Source organism: Capra hircus, chromosome 22 (genome assembly GCF_001704415.2).
Source record: "Capra hircus breed San Clemente chromosome 22, ASM170441v1, whole genome shotgun sequence".
NCBI classification, from domain to species: Eukaryota; Metazoa; Chordata; class Mammalia; order Artiodactyla; family Bovidae; genus Capra; species Capra hircus.
Window position 1 is genome coordinate 7,503,361 of NC_030829.1, and position 23,446 is coordinate 7,526,806.

The window sequence follows — 23,446 nt, forward strand, 5'->3', positions numbered from 1 at the left end:
AGTCCGCTGACAGGCACTCAGGTGTCCCGCGTCTTGGCTGCAGTTGCTGACGCTGCAGTAAACGTGGGCGTGTGCACACCTCTTCAGTATCCTGCTTTCGTTTCATGTACTCGGGAATGGAATTGCTGGATCATATGGTAATGCTATTTAAAATTGTTCCAGGAACCTTCTATATTGTTTTCTGAGGTGGCTGAACTAATTGACATTCCTGCCAGCAGTATACCAAGGTTCCCTTTTCCCCACATCCTCACCAACACTTGTTTTATCTTTTTGATGACATTGGTGTACTTTTTTCTATTTTTTCTTTGTTTTCTTTTTTTAAAACAAATTTCCCTTAGCTTTTTAAATCCGCCTCCCCTCCTATTTTCCCCTTTCTTTGGGCTAATTGTGTTTTCTTTAGCTTCTATAATTTGGACATTTAGGTCATTAATTTTCAGCTTGCTTATCTAATAATAGGTAAGTTTTGTGGGCAATAGTCTTAAAGCTCTATTTTTGTTGAATTACATAAGTTTTGAAGTTTAGTGTTTTTTGTTTGTTTACTGTTCAGTTTCAAATGTTTATCAATTTCCATTATTGCTTCTTTGATTCATGTATCATTTTTTCTTAAGACATTTCTTTATTGTAAAGTATAATACATAGTTAGAGAATCATATAGACCACAGTTATCAGACAAAGGCCCTGGTAGCCATTACCTCAGTCAATAAGTAGAACTTCCTCAGTCACCGAAGAAGCACGTCCGTTTCCCATCCGAGTCATGACCACGTCCCTCTCCAGGAGTAACCCTTCCCTGACTTTGGTAGCGGCCACTCTGCGTCATTGCCCTGTGGATTTTCCGCCCGTCTGTGCCTCCCTGCTCATCATGGTTTAGTCTTGCCTGTTTGGTTTTCTTTCGTGGGTCTATAGCTCCGTTCAACAATTGGCATAGTTCTCACCCACAGTAGCTGTCTCTAGATTTTAAACAGTGGTGACAGGTAACACAGTAACCAGCGTATAGAGCCTGTCTGTTGAGTCCGCATCTTCCGTATGTTCTCTGGACAGCCCCACGTGCATGCAGTGTGGGACATGCCTTATTCCTTTGGCCCAGAGAGCTTTAGTGAACTGGGTGTCAACATGCACGTGTGGAGTTCCCGTCTCCTTCATGGCAGATTTCTGGGTTTCTTTGAGTGACTGAGGGTCATGCTTCTTAAGACCCATTCCATGGATGCACTTGTGAATATTGATGGTGTATCCTCTGGACACCACCTCCCTGATGGTGGACCAGCCCTGTTTTTGTCTTGTCACCCTTCTTTGTGGAAGCCATCAGACTGAGCTGGGTTGGGAAAAAGCTAGTCTTGCCACAGATTGGGAGAAAATATTTGCAAAGACTATATGATAAAGGACTGATGTCCACAATATATCAAGAGCACTTAAAATCCAATAAGGAAATAACCAGTTTAAAGAATGGGCAAAAGATCTGAATAGACACCTCACCAGAGAGGATAAACAGATGCAATGAGCATACGAAAAGATGCTTAATATCATAATATCATTCAGGAATTGAAAGCTAAAATAAAATGAGATATTGCTGTACATATAATAGAATGGTAAAATTTAAAAACCTGTCACATGTTGGCAAGATTCAGAGCAACAGGAACTCTCCTTCATTGCTGGTGATTCAAAACAGTATAGCAACTTTGGAAGACAGTTTGGCCGTCTCTTACAGCTAAGCGTAAACTTACATATCCAGCATTTATGCTCCAACTGAGTGGAAAGCACTCACCTGTGTACACATATTTATATGTGTATTATTCATAATCACAAAACTGGAAGCACCCAGGATGTCCTTATATAAATGATTGGATAAACAGAAGCAGACGACATTAAAGAGGCGGCAAGAATATACAGAAGGACTGTACAAAAAAGATCTTCATGACCCAGATAATCACGATGGTGTGATCACTCACCTAGAGCCAGTCATCCTGGAATGGGAAGTCAAGTGGGCCTTAGAAAGCATTACTACGAACAAAGCTAGTGGAGATGATGGAATTCCAGTTGAGCTATTTCAAATCCTGGAAGATGATGCTGTGAAAGTGCTGCACTCAATATGCCAGCAAATCTGGAAAACTCAGCAGTGGCCACAGGACTGGAAAAGGTCAGTTTTCATTCCAGTCCCAAAGAAAGGCAATGCCAAAGAATGCTCAAACTACTGCACAATTGCACTCATCTCACACGCTAGTAAAGTAATGCTCAAAATTCTCCAAGCCAGGCTTCAGCAGTACGTGAACCGTGAACTTCCAGATGTTCAAGCTGGTTTTAGAAAAGGCAGAGGAACCAGAGATCAAATTGCCAACATCCGCTGGATCATGGAAAAAGCAAGAGAGTTCCAGAGAAACACCTATTTCTGCTGTAATGACAATGCCAAAGCCTTTGACTGTGTGGATCACAATAAACTGTGGAAAATTCTGAAAGAGATGGGAATACCAGACCACCTGACCTGCCTCTTGAGAAACCTATATGCAGGTCAGGAAGCCACAGTTAGAACTGGACACGGAACAACAGACTGGTTCCAAATAGGAAAAGGAGTATGTCAAGGCTGTATATTGTACCCTGCTTATTTAACTTCTGTGCAGAGTATATCATGAGAAATGCTGGACTGGAAGAAGCACAAGCTGAAATCAGGATTGCTGGGAGAAGTGTCAATAACCTCAGATATACAGATGACACCACCCTTATGGCAGAAAGTGAAGAGGAACTAAAAAGCCTCTTGATGAAAGTGAAAGAGGAGAGCGAAAAAGTTGGCTTAAAGCTCAACATTCAGAAAACAAAGATCATGGTATCTGGTCCCATCACTTCAAGGGAAATAGATGGGGAAACAGTGGAAACAGTGTCAGATTTTATTTTTTTGGGCTCCAAAATCACTGCAGATGGTGATTGCAGCCATGAAATTAAAAGACGCTTACTCCTTGGAAGGAAATTTATGACCAACCTAGATAGCATATTAAAAAGCAGAGACATTACTTTGCCAACAAAGGTCCGTCTGGTCAAGGCTATGGTTTTTCCTGTGGTCATGTATGGCTGTGAGAGTTGGACTGTGAAGAAAGCTGAGTGCCGAAGAATCGATGCTTTTGAACTGTGGTGTTGAGAAGACTCTTGAGAGTCCCTTGGACTGCAAGGAGATCCAACCAGTCCATTCTAAAGGAGATTAGTCCTGGGATTTCTTTGGAAGGACTGATGCTAAAGCTGAGACTCCAGTACTTTGGCCACCTCATGTGAAGAGTTGACTCATTGGAAAAGACTCTGATGCTGGGAGGGATTGGGGGCAGGAGGAGAAGGGGACGACAGAGGATGAGATGGCTGGGTGGCAACACTGACTTGGTAGGCGTGAGTCTGAGTGAACTCCGGGAGTTGGTGATGGACAGGGAGGCCTGGCGTGCTGCAATTTATGGGGTCGCAAAGAGTCGGACACGACTGAGCAACTGAACTGAACTGCTGATCGTTGAAAAGGAAGAAAGAAAATTTTCATTGTTCTCAAGTGTGTTGATTTTGTTTGTAGAAAATCCTTAGAATATATAAATGAATTTGGAAATATTGCTATATGTAAGTAGTATATGAAATTTAACTATATACTAGCAACAATTAGAAAGTGACATTTAAAAAATTCTATTTTAATAGTAACAACATCAAATAGCTGGGAGGAGAGAGCAAATCTAAAACTGAACAGCATCTATGTGGAGAAATACAAAAATTACTATGAGATAGTAAAGAAGTCCTAAATAAATAATGGAGTATATCATGTTTGTGGGTTGGAAGACTTAACCACTGTAAAATTTTATAAACCCCAGAGTGTCTATAAATCCAGCATAATCCCAGTAAAATTTTATAAATTTTTTTTTGTGAAATTTGATATGCTGATTCTAAAACACAAGCAGAGATTCAAAAACTCAGAGTAGCCAAGAATAACCAAGATAATCTTGATGAAGAAAAACAAAGTTGGACTGAAGGTACTAGACATCAAGATCTTTAAGCTTCATAATTGAAGCAGTCTTACTGCCACAGGCAGACAGACCAGTGGAGCAGAAACACATCCACTCCTGTATACCCCTGTGTGTATTTATTGGTAACCACGTTGTCGTTTCAGGGCTCTCCTAACAAAGGGTGGTTATCACATTTGAGGTAGGAAGCAATTTCCAAAAGAAAAGTTTTGAAATTGTTCATAGTTACTTTGTGTATTTAAGTTGATAGGAACTATCTTTTCATGGAAGCACGCCCAAGTTTTCATTTAAAAAATGGAAAATGTTAGGTTTTGAAGTTTGATGCAGATTGAGTGTTTAACCTCTTCTTTGAAACTCTTATCCCTTGAGCTGACTCTGCTTCTGTTGCCAGCGTCCCAGGCTCTGTCGTTCAGGGCATTCGTTTTCTTCACTGAAACGTGGTGCAGGAATTTGGCTTCCGGGGCAGTTGGGAGTGGTAGCATGCCTGCGTGTGCAAATGCAGCTACATGTGGTGGTGGTGTGGGGAGGGTAGGATAAAGAGTGAAGGCGGTGTGCTTCTCCACCAGCAGCTGCAGCGCTGGGCAGTGAGCACGAGATAAGAGCGCAAACTTGTGATCCCGCTGTTGGCTCTCACTGCATCTGGACGTGTGAGTGTCTTGTGTGAGTTAGTGTGAGTCTAGCTTTATAGATGCAGTTTCCAACCGCATGCTTGCTCAGCACAGGCCGCCTCATCCGCTGTGCAGTTGAGCATCCGGCCTAATCCCTGCGGGAACAGAACAGTAGCTGTATCTTTGTGTAGCATCACGGCCATGGGCTGTCAAGCTGCACTCCGTGGGTTCAAATTCTGGCTCTGCTCTTTCTATCTGTGTGGCCTTTGGGAGGTGCTCAGTGTTCTTATGTGTAAAATGGAGAGCGTAATAGCACCTCATAGCATTGTTGTGACAATTAAATGACTAACGTAAACAGTGGCTAGCTTATGATTTTCAAGCACACGGTTATCAGTGTTGCTGTTGTAACTGAGAGGTGGTTGAGTGTGTGGTCTCCAAGGTGGCACATTGTCGAGGAATGTTTTCAAGGGAAAGTTAGCTAACCCCTCTCTGCCTTCAGCTTGTAGTCCAGAACGGGTGCTGCTGTGCAGCGTGATGCGTGGGCAGCATTCCCATGCCTCCCTCTCTGGTCTTGGCCTTTCAGTGAGCTCGTGATCAGTTATGGCTCACTGGGAATGGTCATAGGGCATAGAGCACAGACATTTGAGTTGGTGGGGCAAGACATGCCACCATGGAAGCAATGTATTCTAGGTGTACAGACACCCTGAAATATGTTTATTATATGTGTGTGTGTATATTTGGTACACATTTTCCCCACCAGCATTTTCCTGTGTACAAAGTTGCATTGAGTCTTTTAAGATTAACGCAGCCCTTATGCTTCTCTCCTTTGCTTTTCCCTAGAAAATGATAGGAGTCTACACAGTAGAGCAGTGTCTGCACCATCACAAGTCCTGTAGTGCTGCTCGTGGGTGCTCTATTGTAGGCCAGTGCTCTGGTGGTCTGTGGACCTACTCTCTTCCCCAAGCCTATGGGTTTTCAGCTCACCGCTGATTGTTACCTTTGAAGAGTTTTAAAGAACTTTACAGGTGGCTGTTTGCCATCTCTCTTTCCTCCCCATTCCACACGCACAGGCACAGACTGTCCCACCTAACTTCGGGTGCTGTGGGGGTTGAGACCCTGTGTACCTGACTGCATCGCCATTCAGTCTTCCTCTCCCAGGAAAGCTGCTTTTTGTTTTCAGCTGTTACTGCTGAGCGCTGAGGCACATGCAACTATTATGCCACGCTGTGGTCAGCAACTCAGCTCTGCTGCCAGAACGTCCGGCGCTCTCTCCGACCCTGCCACGCTGACAGTGTCCGCTAGGTTTTAGGTTACTTCTCTCTTCTTTTCTTTTTCCCTGTCTTTCCTACCCTCTATAGCTTCTTGGCTTTTGCTCAGGAAAAACTGGTCATTTCTAGACCTTTCCAGGTAATGAGCTCCATGTTTCTGCCCTGTGGACAAAAACATAAAAAGCAAATGGGTTTTGTCGCGGAGCTTTTCTTGGCCATACTGTGTGAGCCTCAGGCGCCTGAGCCTGTTTGGTGCATCTTCTACCAAAAGGGGAGTTTGCACTTGTGGAGGGGCCTGCTCTCACTAGGCTCAGTGTCTGGCAGGTGAGATTGGTCTTTGAACAGAACAAGTTATGACCTACTGTCCCATGTCTGTGATTTAGAACAAGAGAAATAAAAGTTTAATGAGTTCTGGTTTAAGGGAATTTGTGTCATGTTTCTAGAACAACTTTGGAATGTGCAAACATTTAATATTTCACAGTAGTGAGGTAAAATTATAGTGCTCTTGTGTATTATGAATTGAGAAATCTCAAAAAAGTTATTAATATGCAGATGGCACACTAGATTTTATCTTTCAACTGTAGATATTCTAAAATGTTAATACCATCTCACTTTTGTGCTTTTTCCCCTTTCTTCCTAGAATATTTTCCTTCTTGGATATAGTAACCTTGTGCCGATGTGCACAGATTTCCAAGGTAGGGTGTTAACCAGGTTTGTAATCAAGAAATAATCGTGTAAAGTAATTAGCCTCCAATTAAAAGAAATAACTAAAAAAAGAAATGGTAAAAAAGAAATAATCAAGTTTTGTTAGAATGAGGATGAGTTTCATTCAAGTAAACAGTTAAAAATTAAAATATCATTTTTTATATTTAACATAACAGTATTATCATAATTCCACATTTGATTATTGACTTAATATCTATCAAGAATAAATGTTTGGAAATAGAAAAGTTGAATCAAGACTTTAACAGTCTCAATAAATTTATCTTTTTCACTCTAATCCCTCCCAACCTCCCAGGCTTGGAACATCTTAGCCCTGGATGGAAGCAACTGGCAAAGAATAGACCTTTTCAACTTTCAAACAGATGTAGAGGTAAGTTAACCTGCTTTACACTAAAGATTTTTTAAAAGATAAGTCAACTGCTCACTCTTTCCTGCCCTTTCATTTACCGCGTTTGGATTTAATATTACGCCGCCAAGGTGGATAGAGAAGAAAAACACCTGGGAGGTATTTGCATACTTCAGGACCAAAATTCTGCTGTGCTTTACTCTTTGCTTTATCAGTGACAGAATTTTACGTTACCCCTTATTCATGTTTACAGTCTGAGCTTTACCACTCCGCTTTCCAAAGCCTCACCCCTGCATCGTTAAACCTTGGTTCAGTGCTTTAGTCCTAGGAGACTCTTGGCAAGTATTGACCTGAGAACTCTGCTGAGAATTCTCGTTCAGCAATAGGGATGGAGAAATGGCAGAGGCACGAGCCCCGGAGGGAGGCTGGAGATAGAGGTGTCCCTCCAGCTCAGCCGCGCAAGGCGGGTACTCTCTCAGTGCCTTGGTTTTATTATTTACAGAGTAAGGAAGGGGAGTAGTCTTCAGAGCCTTTATAATTCCAGGATCCTGGTGTATTTACCTGGAAATATGTAAATGTCTTCATTTAAGAATGGTAAACCATCTGGAGAAGGCAGTGGCACCCCACTCCAGTATTCGTGCTTGGAAAATCCCATGGACAGAGGAGCCAGCCCGGTGGGCTGTGGTCCACGGGGGTCACGAAAGAGTCGGACATGACTAAGCGACTGAAGTGAAAGAAAGGGAAGTCGCTCAGTCGTGTCCGACTCTTTGCGACCCTGTGGACTGTAGCCCACCAGGCTCCTCCGTCCATGGGGTTCTCCAGGCAAGAATACTGGAGTGGGGTGCCATTTCCTTCTCCAGGGGATCTTCCCGACCCAGGGATCAAACCCAGGTCTCCCACGTTGCAGGCAGATGCTTTAACCTCTGAGCCACCAGGGAAGCCTCAAAACAACAACACTGTTCAATACTGCTTACTCCCCCACTTGAGAGCACAGTGCTTGTGAATTCTTAGGCAATAGCAATTAGATATTTTCCTGCTTAATCTGAGTACAGTTGAGCCTTTCTAGAATCGGGAGTTCTAATTTGTGTCAAATTAACCAAATACGGAATGTAAAAAAATATGCAAAGCTCCCTGGGTTAAAGATTCAACCTGGCAAATGGTTAGTAATATAATGTCACTTTTCTTCTGAGTCCTTTGATTATATCTGCCAGTTAAACTAATAAAGAAGCTAATAATAAACTATTAATAAAAAAGAATGGTAAACCAGATCAAATGAGAAAATTTTTCTTTAAACAACTTTAATATTAAATACGCATTTCTAACCAAAAAGAAACAGGGAAGTAATAAAGAGTACTACACATAGTAACTGTCTAGAGTACTATTTTAAGGGTCTGGAGATGCTGAAGTTTTATTATCTGCCCATTGTTAGTAAAACCTTGCTGATTTCTAGTTTAGTCAACTCAGTGTAGTGGAATTGTGTTTTAAATCACTTGCTCATGTAGCGTGTTCACATGTTTTTATTATATATTTTGTGTCTTTTTTAGTGGATGAGGAAATATGTTTAACAGGGAGATAGTGTTACCAAGAAGTAATGGCCAGATGTGGAGGCCTATCCCCTCCTCCTCTGGGCACTTGCTGCTTGCCTGTCTCTTTGTGGGTGTTCAGTCGCTCAGTCGTGTCCGACTCTTTGCGACCCCATGGACTGCAGCACGCCAGGCTTCCCTGTCCTTCACCATCTCCCGGAGTTTGCTCAGACTCGTGTCCATCGAGTCGTTGATGCCTGTCCTGGAGCCATCTAACCCAGTGAAGCAGACGCCGCTGCAGGAGGCAGGGCTGAGCACAAGGTTGACCACACTCGGCCTCCAGCCTCCACACAGGTTGCTGTGCTCTGAGCTTGGCAGGGGGCAGGGGCCTAAGGCTTTCCCAGGCTCCCTGGAAAGATAAACGCTAGTTGTTGGCTTGAACTGTGGTCCCTGAGTCAGGAATTGTTTAAAACTCCTTCCAGACTTAATGATTACAACAGAGCCCCTCCCAGACATGCTGACATATATTTCCCCTTTGAACTGATAATCTATAGAGCTTTGTTCATTGTGTTTACTTAGCAATGTTGAGGAGAATATTAAATTCTAAAAATTGTGGTCATTTCTTCTGGGCAAAGGAGAGTCATTGTTTTAAAAAAAAATTGTAAGCATTTTTTTCCTGTGGGTGTTTTTTTTTTTTTAGTCATCTCTTCAGTTTTCTTTGATTTTTCTAAACTGCAACTTTTTGGAAGGCACATAAAAAGCTTTTCAATTCAGATATTAAAAAAGTACTATTTCAGGGCTTCCCTGGCAGTCCAGTGGTTAAGACTCAGTGCACCCAGTGCAGTTGCCTGGTTGGGGAACTAAGATCCTGCATGCCACACAGTGTGCCAAGGAAAAAAATGCTATTTCACGTAAATATCACTACCTTGTACATTATTTGATCTCACTATTTTAGCTGACTGCAGCTGTATAAATGCATTGCATAAATACTTGAGTACTTCCGCTGAAGTGAAAGTGTTAATTGCTCAGTCATGTCTGACTCTTTGCAACCCATGGACTACAGCCCACCAGGCTCCTCTGTCCATGGGATTCTCCAGGCAAGAACACTGGAATGGGTTGCCATGCCCTTCTCCAGGGGATCGTCCCAACCCAGGGGTTGGTTGAAACCAGGTCCCCCGCACCAGGAAAGCCCAACTTCTACTAAAGAGACCAGGTCATGGCTCACCACACACGTAGAGAGCTACCTGTGAAGAATATAGTCTAACACTAGTTAGTCCACGCTTTGGGCCAGCACTGTGAATCCAGGTTGGATTCTGAACCGAGTATGGGGTCTCCCGTAGACAAATAACGGGTCCTTCCCTCCTAGGTCAGTCAGTGAAGAAGTGAAGACTCTGCTTGCAATGTAGGAGACCCGGGTTTGATTCCTGGGTCAGGAAGATCCTCTGGAGAAGTGAATGGCAACCCACTCTAGTATTCTGGCTTGGAGAATCCCATGGATAGAGGAGCCTGGCGGGCTAGAGTCCATGGGGTCGCAAGAGTCGGGCACGACTCAGCAACTAAACCACCACCAACCGTGGATGCTAATAGGACCTCTGGGTGGTCACCCTGGGAAGCATCCCACGGATAAACTGTGGTCTCAGATTCGTTTGTTTGGGACAAAAGTGGGTCTGTTGAGAGAAGAGAGAAAGTGCCAGGGAGCAGGACTGGTATACTAAGAGTATTATTTACCGTGTGCTGGGTACTCTTCTAAGTACTTTCTGTGTATTAATTTAGCCTTCTCAGAAACACCAAATGGGAGAAACTGAGGCACAAAAAGTTGGAGTAACTTACCCAAGGTCACTCACCTAGTAAGAAGAGGGAGAGTAGATACCTTGAACAGTGGGTTTCATGATGTGAATCTCAGAGCAAAGGCAGAATAGCGCAAGCAGGTGGCGAGTGTGCACCAGGCCTCTCCCTGGGCATCGCTGTCTCCGGAGTTAGTGTCATCTCCCTGATGTTTAGCCATTTTCCATGCCTTTGAGAGATGAACATTTTGTTGTCTTCATGGTTATTAAGAGTCTGTGAGGCCAAAAATGAGAAATAACCAGATAGTCCTATCTGAAAGTCAGAAGTCCAGAGGCTCCTCTGTTAGGCCTTATTTTTCTGTAATGCCTTTCTTTCTAAAATGCTTACTTATAGCATACTCTCTAATGGATATTACACAGTGTCGCTGACTGGAATTTGCATCTGAAAGGGATTTGCTTATTTTTTTTCCTCTTATTTAGAAACAGTGGAACAGAAAATTCTGAATGTAATTTTAAAAATTCCAATATAAAAACTTCTGCTCCAGAGAAGGAAGAGCAGGAAGTTTGTATAAGTGTGACTGACTTGAAATGGAGAAGATAGAGTGATGTGCTCTATTTGTAGACATTGGTGTGGAGCTATTTTTGTAGTTTTATTCAGTATTTAGATATTTATCTTGGGTTTCCAACTCATAATCTTTTTTTTTTTCCCCTGCCACTGACAAATTTATTTTAAAGGTGTCTGGAGTTTTGGCTCAAAAACTAATTATTAACATAGGTAGGACTCAAGAAAGTATAAATAAAGCCACCAGCAAGATCAGAATTTGGATTTTCAGCTTAAGTTGTTAGCCAGTCTGTGTGAATCTTGCTTCTGTAATACTGTGGTTTGATGTGTCCTAGTGGACTCTTAGTGTTTAGAGTTCAGTGTCAAGATAGCTGTTTCGTAAAGTAAGGATGATAGTATTACAAATGAAACAAAATGGCCTTTTCAATATTTCCTCCCTTGTGGGTGTGGTTATCATGCAGAGGACACAGCTTTTAGAGTCACAAAAACTTGCTGTGAATCCCAACTCTGCTACTCATTGAAGTGTAATATTGGCAATTTAACCATTTATTTTATTTATTTGCAAAATGAAGATATTGAATCCACCCTGTATTAGTCTCGATTCTCCAGAAATGCAGAGCCAATAAGATTTCGTGTGTGTATATAGATACAGACACAGAGATTCCTTATGAGGAATTGGGTTATGTGATGATGGAGGCTGAGAAGTTCCCAGACGTGCCGTCCACAAGCTGGAGGACCAGGAGAGCTGTAGCTCATCTGAGTCAGAAGGCCTGTGAGCCAGCAGAGCCAGCGTGTGAATTCCAGTCTGAAAGCTGGCAGTTTCGAGACCCAAGAGGAGCTGATGTTTCAGCCCAGGTCCAAAGGCCAGAAAAGAGCAGTGTCTGGCTCAGCCCATCAGGCAGGAGATCTCTCTCAGTCAGCCCTTTTTGCTCTGTTCACCCCTGCTGAGGCGGACAATCTGCTTTACTCAGCCTGCTGATTCAGATGCTAATCTCATCCAGAAACCCTTACAGACAACACCCAGAATGATGTTGGCCGAGTCACGGACTGACACTCTGTGACCCAGTCATGTTGACCATGAAATTAATCATCATGAGTTCACCCCTTGCCACCTTGCACCCCTAGGCCTGTCCTTAAACCATACTTAATCTCCTCATAAAGACAGTATGAACTCATGATTGCACCTAATGTGATTCAGCCATCCAGTGTACAATCAAAAATACGCTTAAGCCCCTCCTCAGAAGCGGAGGCGAAGTCCTAGAGTGATATTTGTTCCTCCCGACGCTCGGCGCCTTCAGCACGTGAATGCAGAATTGAAAGAACTTCACTGTGATACAAAGTCACTGCATCTCACATCACACAGAAAGGGGCTGAGACAGGAAAGACAGAAAAATATTTGTTCTGTACACACACATTCATAACAATAGGGAGAAAGTACAACAGTCACCGTCCTAATCTCGCTAACTGCTCGTGTGGTCAGAGCTGGCGCTCAGCTACCTTCTGCCGCACATCCTGTCTGTCCTCCTCTTGTCCTCAGCAAGCCCCTCAGCTGGCCGGGGCTCCTTATTTGGTGGAGTGACCCAAACTGCCATTCCCAAAGCCATGAATAGTCCTCTTTGGACTGGCTTCAGTTTCCCGCTGACTTTAATCCTAGGACATGTTAATACTGAGAGACATCCCAAGGGATTTCCTGTATTTTAGACATTCTCTTCCTTAGTTCATGGAAGAGTAGTCTGCACCAGTTCTTGTGAATATTAAATGAGCCTTAACAGATACAAGAAAGTATTAAAACCATGCCTGAAAAATTGGAAGTGCTTAATCAGTGTTCTCATATATCTGCCAGTACCCAGCCAGGGTTACCTTTTTAAAGCAATGTGTTTAAATAGGGGATTGCTGAAAAGAAAGAGGGGTAGCTTTTATGTTGCATTTTCATATTGCCTGGAAAATCCCATGGACAGAGGAGCTTGGTAGGCTACAGTCCATGGGGTCGCAAAGAGTCGGACACGACTGAGTGACTTCACTGTTTTTTCACTGTTTAGTTTAAATAGATTTTCTTTCTTTCTTTTTTTTTTTTTTTAAAGCAACGTTGTTTTAGGTCTCTGCCCAGCAGCCAGTGTTGCCATAGCTGGCCTCAAAAAGCCTCAGAATTTGTGGAGTAGCTGTGAGCCCTGGCTCGGGGAGGCCTACCTCCAGAGTCAAGGCTTTCAACGAGTAGTGTGTGATTTTTAAAAAGACTTAATGTTTTAATTGAAAGCATTTTATACACTAGGAGCAGAAATGGGGTGTTGGAAGAATGTTCTAAAATATCGTCTGTTACATCTGGAAATACATATTTAGCTCCTAAACTTCACGTTATTTTGCTGTTAGATAAGCAGCATGAATAAGATTTTTTCCAACTTTCTCCATTGAAGGGTCGAGTGGTGGAAAACATCTCAAAGCGATGTGGTGGGTTCCTGAGGAAGCTGAGCTTGCGAGGGTGTATTGGCGTTGGAGATTCCTCCTTGAAGTAAGTCAGTCCACTGTGACCCAGTCTGTCACGGCAGCTTTTAGCTGGCTTTCTCATCAGCAAAAGTCAGCCACGCATATTATTTGCTTTTCTTCTGCTGGAATCTTCCCATGTAACTTGCATTAGAGCAATGAGAATATCATGATTTTGGAGCCAGCAGCCCTGAACTAGAAACCGAGAGCTCCAGTGTGGTCAGAGGTGTGGCCGTGGGACAGGTCACTTCACTTTGCTGCCAGTTCTCTCGTCTGTAAGAGGAGGCAGTCACAGCTCCTTCATGGGGATGGCACGGGTGTCAAGTAACATGTACGTAGTGCCAGGCGCGTAGTCATATTAGTTCACCTCGCTTCTCTTCGTCACTTTCCCATCTTCCTAGGCGCCTTCTCATAATCACAGCTACCTTGTATAAATTATACTAATTAACGAAATAATTGTTTCAAAAACTTCTTTACCATAACCTGGGATTTCGCTTACCCGTAATGGGATATGGTTACCACATTCACCTTATTCTCATTAGTAATACACTCCATCCAGCCAAACGCTTGCCCACCTCTTCCTGGATAGCCGTTATTTATTGGAAATGTTATTACTCCACTGTTACGGACATGGCTTTGAGCTTTTTTTGAGACAGGACGTAATTAAACCTGTATGTCTTTGCCCTTGTGGCCTCTAGTGTTGTTTGAGGTTGGCTCAATTAGGACACACACACTGCCCCTTAGAATCTTGGAATCGTCTTTGCCTCTTGGAAACTTAACCATGCCATAGCATAGTCAATCACAGACCTCCAGTGAGAATGTACAGTGTGTAGTGATTGCAGATACTAGAATTTGTAATTGAAACATCTGCTGCACCATTGCTAAGAAAATCAATTCATGATACTTTCTAAGGATCAAAACACTTTGTCTACATTATGGAACGCAGAGGTGGGTTTTTTTTTTTAACCAAAACATTCAGATCATCAGAAAAATTTTGTGCTTTTTCAAAAGCTTTGTAAATCAGTGAAATAGACTGAGTCTGTTTTAACAGGAAGCTTAAATGTATTTTGGCCACCTGATGTGAAGAGCTGACTCATTTGAAAAGACCCTGATGTTGGGAAAGATTGAAAGCAGGAGGAGAAGGGGACGACAGAGGATGAGATGGTTGGATGGCATCACTGACTCAGTGGGCATGAGTTTGGGTAAACTTTAGGAGTTGGTGATGGACAGGGAGGCGTGGCGTGCTGTGGTTCACGGAGTCGCAAAGAGTCAGACACGACAGAGCGACTGAACTGAACTAAATGTACCAAATAGGTCCTAAGATAACTTATACCAGAAAACGCAAGTCTGATCGTCTTTCCACTAAAGAAACTGAAAGTGAAGATGTGATTGTCAGTGGGGACTGTCAAAGAGACATGTTCTCCTCTTGGCGCTTGGGATAGAGCCAGGGGTAGCAAAACTGTCCTGTAAGGCTGAGGGTGTCACTGGCTTACCATGAATTTTAGAGCAGAAATCTGTATCCATATCTACATAAATCGTTAATGTGTGAGCCCAGATCACTGTGAGAAATGGTGATAAACATAATCGAAGGATCCTGACTGGAGAGTTTTGTTCCGCGCCAGGTTTTGGTTGAAATCGCCTAGAATCAGCCTCGGCCTCTGTCCTACCCTCGCGTGTGTGTTCGTGCTGTGGCGCGAGGGGTGCGATTTGTTTGCAAGTGTTGATTGAGCTTGTACTGTGCCAAGTACTGACTTAGGCACTGGTAGTACAGCAGTAATTATGGTGGGTTGGAATTCGATTCTCATGGGTCTTGCGGATATGTTCTCTGTAACCCCTGCTCCGTCATTAGATATGAAGTCCTGTCGATTTTAAATGCTGAGATTTAATGGCGCTACAAGGAACTGCGCCTCTTTAAAGTATACAATTTGATACAGTATAGATTATGAATGTACCCGTGCAGCTGACATTGTAATCAGATACTGAGTGTGTTCACATCCCACGGTTTACATTGTAATCAAGATAATGAGTGTGTTCACGTCCCACGGTTTACATCGTAATCAGATACTGAGTGTGTGCACGTCCCGGAGTTTTCCTCCTGTGACTTTGTCATCACCCCCTCCTCCCAGCCTTTCTCTACTTCATCTCGAGGAAACCCCGATCTGCTTTCTGTCACGGTGGGTTAGCTTGCTTTTTGTAAAGTCTTATATTTTACAGCACGTACTCCTTTCGGCCTGGCCTCTTTCACGTAACATGATTGTTTTTGAGAGTCACCGTGTTGTTATGGGTGTCAGTAACTTTTCATCCCTTTTTATTGATAGGGAGGGGTCCACTGTACGACATATAATGCAGTTATTCATTCATCTGCTTATGGACATTGGGTTTTTCCAGTTCTCACCCATTACACATAAAGCTGTCATAAAGGTTTCCATGCAAGATGCATGCCATCATTTTTCTTAGGAGTAGAATGGAGTAGATCATTTGATAGGTGTGTGTTTCACTTTTTAAGAAACTTCCAAAATGTTTCTCGAAAAATTGTACCATTTTACATTCCCACGAGAAGTGTATGATGCTTCCAGTTCCTCTAAGTCTTTGCCAGTACTTGGTGGGTCAGTCTTTGTCATTTCAGCCATTCCTGTGGATGTGAACAGTGGTATCTCATTGTGGTTTTAGTTTGCATTTCTCTCATGACTAATGCTGTTAAGCGTCTTTTTATGTGATTTTTGCTGTCCATTTATTGTCTTTACTGAAATGTCTGTTCTAATATTTGGTTGGTTGGTTGTTTTGCCTGTTTTTTTTTTTTTCTGTTAGATTGTTTATTGTCTTACCGTTGAATTTTGTGAGTTCTTAATATGCTCTGAATATAAATCTTTTATCAGATATGTTTTGCACATTTTTTCCCCAGTCTGTGGCTTACCTTTGTATTCTTTTAACTGTCTTTTGAAGTTTTTCATTTTGAGGTAGTTCAGTATGTTTCTTATGAATCATGCTTTTGGTATTACATATGAGATCTTTGCCTAACTCAAGGCCATAAAGGTTTTCTTGTATTTTCTAGAAGTTCTGTAGTTTAGACCTGTGATCCATTTTGACTTGATTTTTGTGTATGGTGTGAGGTGTAGGTTGATACTCATTTTTTTGTCTGTGACATTCAGTTCTTAGCACCATGTGTTGAAATGACCACCCATTTCCCACCAAATTGCCTCTTACAGTTTTGTTAAAAATTATTTGTCCAAATAATTACGGAACTATCTCTGTACTCTCAGTATTTTCCATTGATCGAATTGTCTATCTTTACAGCAGACCACACTGTCTTGATAACTATAGCTTTATAATGAGTCTTGAAATCAGGCTTTATTAGTCCTTGAACTTAATTATCTTTCAAACCTGTTTTAACTATACTAAGTAAGTTGCATTTCCATATAAATTATGGACCCATCTTGTCAATTTCTACAAAGAAGCTTGCTGGGATCCTGATTAGGATGATGGTGAATCCATAGATCAATTTGCAGAGACTTGACATCTTAGAAGTACTAAGCCTTTCAACCCATAAGCCTGGCTTATCTCTCCTTATATTTAGGTGTTTTTTAAATTTCCCTCAGTATCTTATGGAGTGTTCAATGTACAAATTTTGCACATCTTTTGTCGTGTATATCCGATAAGTGTTATGAAATATTATTGTAAATGACATTTTAAATTCAAATTTTGATCATTCATTGTTGGTAAATAGAAATATAATTGATTAAAAAAATTTTTTTCCATTAAAAAAAATTTTGTTTACTTATTTGGCCACACTGGATCTTAGTTGAAGTGTGTGGGACCTGTTAGTTGCCGTATGTGAACTGTTACAAGCCATGCCACCATGTAGGGTCTAGTTGTCTGACCAGGGCTCGAACTCCAGCCTTCTGCATTGGAAACATGGAGTCTTAGCCACTACACCACCAGGGAAGTCCTCGAAATATGATTGATTTTTTTACATTACTCTTTTATCCTGCAACCTGAATAGACTCACATTAGTTTTAGTAGTTTTCTTTGTTGATTACTTTGGATTTTCTTTGCAGACAGTCATGTTGCCTATAAATGAAGTTTTTTTTTCTTTTTTAAGGATCTTTTTTAAAGAAGATTCATTCATTCATTTATGGCTGCGCTGGGTCTTTGGTGCTGCATGCGGCTTCTCTCTAGTTGCAGAGAGTGGGGGCTCCTCTTCTTTGCAGTGCCCAGGCTTCTGGCTGCGGTGGCTTCCCTTGTGGAGCACAGGCCCTGGGACCTGCAGGCTTCAGTACTTGCGGTGCATAGCCTCCGCAGTTGCGGCTGGCAGGCTCTGGAAGCGCTGGCTCAGTAGTTGTAGCGCCCAGACTTCTTTGCTCCATGGCATGTGGGGTCTTCCTGGATCAGGGATCAAACCTGTGTCCCCTGCATTGGCAGGTGAATTTGAAAAGAATTTTTCTTGTTTTTCAATCAGTGCATTTTCTTTTAAAAAAAATTTTATTGGATTATAATTGATTTTACAATATTGTGTTAGTTTCAAGTGTGTGGGAAAGTGATTCAGTTATACCTACATTCATTCATTTTCAGATTCTTTACACATATAAGGTATTAAGAATGAGTAGAATTCCATATGTTATACAGTAATTCTTATTGGTTATCTATTTTATATATAGTAGCGTGTGTGTATGTTAATCCCAAGCTTCTAATTTACCCCTCTCGCCCACATTTCCCCTTTGGTGACCATAACTTTCTTTTTGAAATCTGTGAGTCTTTCTGTTTTGTAAATAAGTTCATTTGTATCCTTTTTTTTTTTTTATTTTTTAGGTAGATCTATAAATGAGTGATAACATATATTTGTCTTTCTCTACTTACTTCACTTAGTGTGATAATCTTAAGTCCATCCATGTTGCTGAAAATGGCATTATTTCATTCTTTTTTATGGCTGAATAATATTTCATCATATATATACACTACATTTTCTTTATTCCATTGTCAATGGACATTTAAGTTGCTTCCATTTCTTGGCTATTGTAAATAGCACTGTGATGAACATTGCTGCTGCTGCTGCTGCTAAGTCACTTCAATCGTGTCCGACTCTGTGCGACCCCAGAGATGGCAGCCCATGAGGCTCCCTCGTCCCTGGGATTCTCCAGGCAAGAACGCTGGAGTGGGTTGCCATTTCCTTCTCCAGTGCATGAAAGTGAAAGTGAAGATGCTCAGTCTTATCCGACTCTTAGCGACCCCATGCACTGCAGCCCACCAGGCTCCTCCATCCATGGGATTCTCCAAGCAAGAGTGCTGGAGTGGGTTGCCATTGCCTTCTCCAGTGATGAACACTGGGGTCCATGTATCTTTTCAAATTATGGTTTTCCCATACATAGACCGGGAATAGGATTATTGAGTTACATGGTAGTTCAATTTTTAGTATTTTAGGGACCCTCGATACTCCTCTCCTTTAGTAGTTGTACCAGTTTGTATTCCCACCAACAGTGTAGATTCCCTTTTCTCCATACCCTCTCCAGCATTTATTGTTTGTAGACTTTGTTTATACTGGCCATTCTGACCAGTGTAAGGTGGTACCTTGTTGTAGTTTAGATTTGCATTTCTCTGATGGTTAGTGATCCAAAGGTGAAATTGTCAACATCTGTTGGATCTTAGAAAAAGCAAGAGAGTTCCAGAAAAACATCTACTTCTGCCTCATTGATTACACCAAAGCCTTTGACTGTGTGGTACACAACAAACTGGAAATTTCTTCAAGAGATGGGAATACCAGACCATCTTACCTGCCTCCTGAGAAATATGTGTGCAGGTCAAGAAGCAACAGTTAGAACTGGACATGGAACAACAGACTGGTTCCAAATTCGGAAAGGAGTACATCAAGACTGTATATTGTCACCCTGCTTATTTAACTTATATGCAGAGGACATCATGTGAAATGCCAGGCTGGTTGAGGCACAAGCTAGAATCAAGATTGCCAGGAGAAATATCAAAAACTTCAGATATGCAGATGACACCACCCTCACAGCAGAAAATGAAGAAGAACTGAAGAGCCTCTTGATGAAAGTGAGAGGAGAGTGGAAAAGTTGGCTTGAAACTCATCATTCAGAAAACTAAGATCATGGCATCCAGTTCCATCACTTCATGGCAGATAGATGGGGAAACAATGAAAACAGTGAGAGACTTTATTTTGGGGGGCTCCAAAATCACTGCAGATGGTGACTGCAGCCATGAAATTAAATGATGTTTGCTCCTTGGAAGAAAAGCTTTGACCAAGCTAGACAGCATATTAAAAAGTAGAGACATTACTTTGCTGACAAAGGTCTGTCTAGTCAAAGCTACGGTTTTTCCAGTAGTCATGTATGGATGTGAGAATTGGACCGTAAAGAAAGCTGAGCACCAAAGAATTGATGCTTTTGAACTGTGGTTTTGGAGAAGACTCTTGAGAGTCTCTTGGACTGTAAGGAGATCCAACCAGTCCATCCTAAAGGAAATCAGTCCTGAATATTCATTGGAAGGTCTGATGCTAAAGCTCTAATACTTTGGCCACCTGATGCAAAGAACTGACTCATTGGAAAAGATCTTGATGCTGGGAAAGATTGAAGGCAGGAGGAAAAGGGGATGACAGAGGATGAGATGGCTTTATGGCATCACCGACTTGATGGACATGAGTCCAAGGCAAGCTCCAGGAGTTGGTGAAGGACAGGGAAGCCTGGCGTGCTGCAGTTCATGGGGTCGCAGAGTCGGACACAATTGAGTGACTGAACTGACTGACTGATGGTTAGTGATGTTGAGCATCTTTTCATGTGCATATTGGTTATCTGTATGTCTTATTTGGAGAAATGTCTATTAAGATTCTGCCCGTTTTTTGTTGTTGAGTTATATGAGCTGTTTGTATAATTTGGAGATTAGGCCCTTGTTGGTCACATCATTTGCAAATATTTTCTCCCATTTCTTATGTTGTCTTTTCATTAAAAAAAAATTTTTTTTAAATGGCTTTCTTTACTATGCCAAAGCGTGGACATTTGATTCAGTTCTGTTTATCTTTGTTTTTATTTCTATTGGCTTGGGAAACTCACCTGAGAAAAACATTTAGGTCAGAAAATGTTTTGCCTGTGCTTTTGGCAAGGATTTTTACAGTGTCATGTCTTATGTTTATGTCTTTAAGCCATTTTGAGTTTATTTTTGTGCATGGCAAGAGGATGTGTTCTAACTTCATTGATTTACATGCGGCTGTCAAACTTACCCAACACCCCTGAAGAGACTTTGTCCATTTTATTTTATTTTATTTTTCTCCATTTTATATTCTTGCCTCCTTTATCAAAAATTAATTGGCCAGCAGTTCAGTTCAGTCACTCAGTTGTGTCTGACTCTTTGCGACCCCATGGATTGCACCACTCCAGGCCTCCCTGTCCATCACCAACTCCCGGAGTTGACTCAAACTCATGTCGACTGAGTCAGGAATGCTATCCAGCCATCTCATCCTCTGTCATCCCCTTATCCTCCTAACTTCGATCTTTCCCAGCATCAGGGTCTTTTTCAGTGAGTCAGTTCTTTGCATCAGGTGGCCAAAGTATTGGAGTTTCAGCTTCAGCATGAGTCCTTCCAATGAATATTCAAGACTGATTTCCTTTAGGATGGACTGGTTGGATCTCCTTGCAGTCCAAGGGACTCTCGGGAGTCTTCTTCAACACCATTCAAAAGCATCAATTCTTCGGCACTCAGCTTTCCTTATAGTCCAACATTGACATCCATACATAACTACTGGAAAAACTGTAGCTTTGACTAGACGGACCTTAGTCAGCAAAGTAACGTCTCTGCTTTTTAATATGCTGTCTAGGTTGGTCATAACTTTTTTTGCAAGGAGCAAGCATCTTTTAATTTCATGGCTGCAGTCACCATCTATAGTGATTTTGGAGCTCAAAAAATGAAGTCTGTCACTGTTTCCACATCTGTTTGCCATGAAGAAATCGGACCAGATGCCATGATCTTAGTTTTCTGAATGTTGAGTTTTAAGCCAGCTTTTTCACTCTCCTCTTTCACTTTCATCAAGAGGCTCTTTAGTTCTTGTTCACTTTCTGCCATAAGGGTGGTGTCATCTGCATATCTGAGGTTATTGATATTTCTCCCGGCAATCTTGATTCCAGCTTGTGCTTCTTCCAGCCCAGCCTTTCTCATGGATGTACTCTGCACGTAAGTTAAATAAGCAGGGTGACATATACAGCCTTGACATTCTCCTTTTCCTATTTGGAACCAGTCTGTTGTTCCATGTCCAGTTCTCACTGTTGCTGCTTGACCTGCACACAGATTTCTCAGGAGGCAGGTCAGGTGCTCTGGTATTCCCATCTCTTAAAGAAATGTGCACAGTTTGTTGTGATCCACACAGTTAAAGGCTTGGCGTAGTGAGGGAAGCAGGAGGAGACGTTGGCTGTAGGTGTGTGGGCTTACTGCTGTGCTCTCTGTTCCATTGATCCATATGCCTGTCTCTGTACCAGTACCACGGTGTTTTTATTAGTGTAGCTTTGTAGTATTGTCCAGAACCTGGAAGAGTTATGCCTCCTACTTTGGTTTTATAGCTCTGCTTTGGCAGTGCTGGTTCTTTTATTCTTCCATATAAAATTTCAGACTATTCTAGGTCTGTGAAAAACGTCGTGGGTCGTTTGATAGTGATTGCATTACATCTGTAGATTGCTTTGGGTTGTATGGCCATTTTAACAGTATTCTTCCAATCCAAGAACATGAGGTGGCTTCCATTCCTCAAGGGTCCTCTCCAGCAGTGCAGTGGGAAAGCATCAGTTCCTTGGCACTCAGCCTTCTTACGGACCAACTCTAAGGGTTAGAGTTTTCTACGTGTAGTATCTTGTCATCTGCATGTGGTGTTTCACCTCCTCCTCTCCAAATTGGATACTTTAATTTCTCTCTCTGTCGGATTGCTGAGGCTAGCACTTCCATTAATATGTTGAATAGAAGTGGTGAGAATGGATATCCTTGTCTTGTTCCAGATTTTAGCAGGAAGGCTTTGAACTTTTCTACTGTGGAGTATTATATTGGCTGTTGGTTTGCCATAAATAGCTTTCATTATATTGCGATTCATTTCCTGGATACCCACTTTGGTGAGAGTTTTATCATGAAGGGATGTTGAATTCTGTCAGATGCCCGTTCCTCATTTCTTGCGATGATCATGTGGTTTTGTGGTCTTCTTCTGTTAGTATTACATTGATGGATCCATGTGTATGTTGAGCCTTCCTTATGAACTTGGGATGAGTCCCACTTGGTCATGGTGTATGATTCTTTTTTTATGTTGAGTTGGTTTGCTAATATTTTGTTGAGGATTTTTACATCTATATTCATCAACGGTATTGTCCTGTAATTTTCTTTTATGGTGGTATCTTTGGTTTTGGTATCAGGGTGATGGGCTTACCTTGGTAGCTTAGCAGTAAAGAATCTGCCCTCAGTGTAAGAGATGGGCGTTCTATCTCTGGGTCGGGAAGATCCCCTGGAGAAGAAAATGACAACCCACTCCAGTATTCTTGCCTGGGAAATCCCATGGACAGAGGACCCCAGCAGGCTGCAGTCCATGGGATCACAAAGAGTCAGACACCATTTATCCACTAAACAATAACAATCAGGGTGATGGTGGCTTTTTCATAGCATGTCTTTGGAGTTCTCTCCTCCTAAATCTTTTAGAACAGTTTAAGAAGAAATGTGTAAGTTCTTTGTATGTTTGGTAGAATTCGCCTGTGAAGCCATCTGATTGGTCTTCCCCTTTTCTTTGTAGGGAGTTGTAAAATTACAGATTCTGTTTCACACCTCGTGATGAGTCTGTTCATATGATCTCTTCTTGATTCTGTTTCACGCCTCGTGATGAGTCTGTTCAAATGAGCTCTTCTAGATTCTGTTTCACGCCTCATGATGAGTCTGTTCAAATGATCTCTTCTTGATTCTGTTTTGATACGCTGCCAGTTTCCAGAAAGTCGTCCATTTCTTCTTGGTTTTATTGACTTTTTTTCTGCTGTTTTTTTAATCTCTACTTTATTTCCTGCCTGATCTTTATCATTTCTGTCCTCCTGAACTTAGGTTTTTTGGTTCTTCTTTTTCTAATTCTTTTAGGTGGTCGGTTGAGTTGTTTATTAGAGATTTGCCATCTTTTGAGGAATGCCTGCTTCACTATGAACTTTGCTCTAAGCACGGCTTTTGCTACATC

General features: G+C 42.0%; 1 protein-coding gene across 3 annotated transcripts in view; it reads left to right on the top strand.

The window, feature by feature from the left end:
* The window catches only part of FBXL2 (F-box and leucine rich repeat protein 2), a 76,777-nt gene that overhangs the window by 32,221 nt on the left and 21,110 nt on the right, over positions 1-23,446 (top strand). For 2 of the 3 annotated variants that reach the window (XM_018067011.1, XM_018067012.1), the window contains exons 3-5: positions 6,488-6,542; positions 6,866-6,940; positions 13,197-13,291. In XM_018067011.1, the coding sequence (XP_017922500.1) occupies positions 6,488-6,542; positions 6,866-6,940; positions 13,197-13,291 (225 nt within the window). Of the gene's footprint in view, positions 1-6,487; positions 6,543-6,865; positions 6,941-13,196; positions 13,292-23,446 lie in introns of those variants that run through there. The other variant, XM_018067013.1, reaches the window with a different exon arrangement.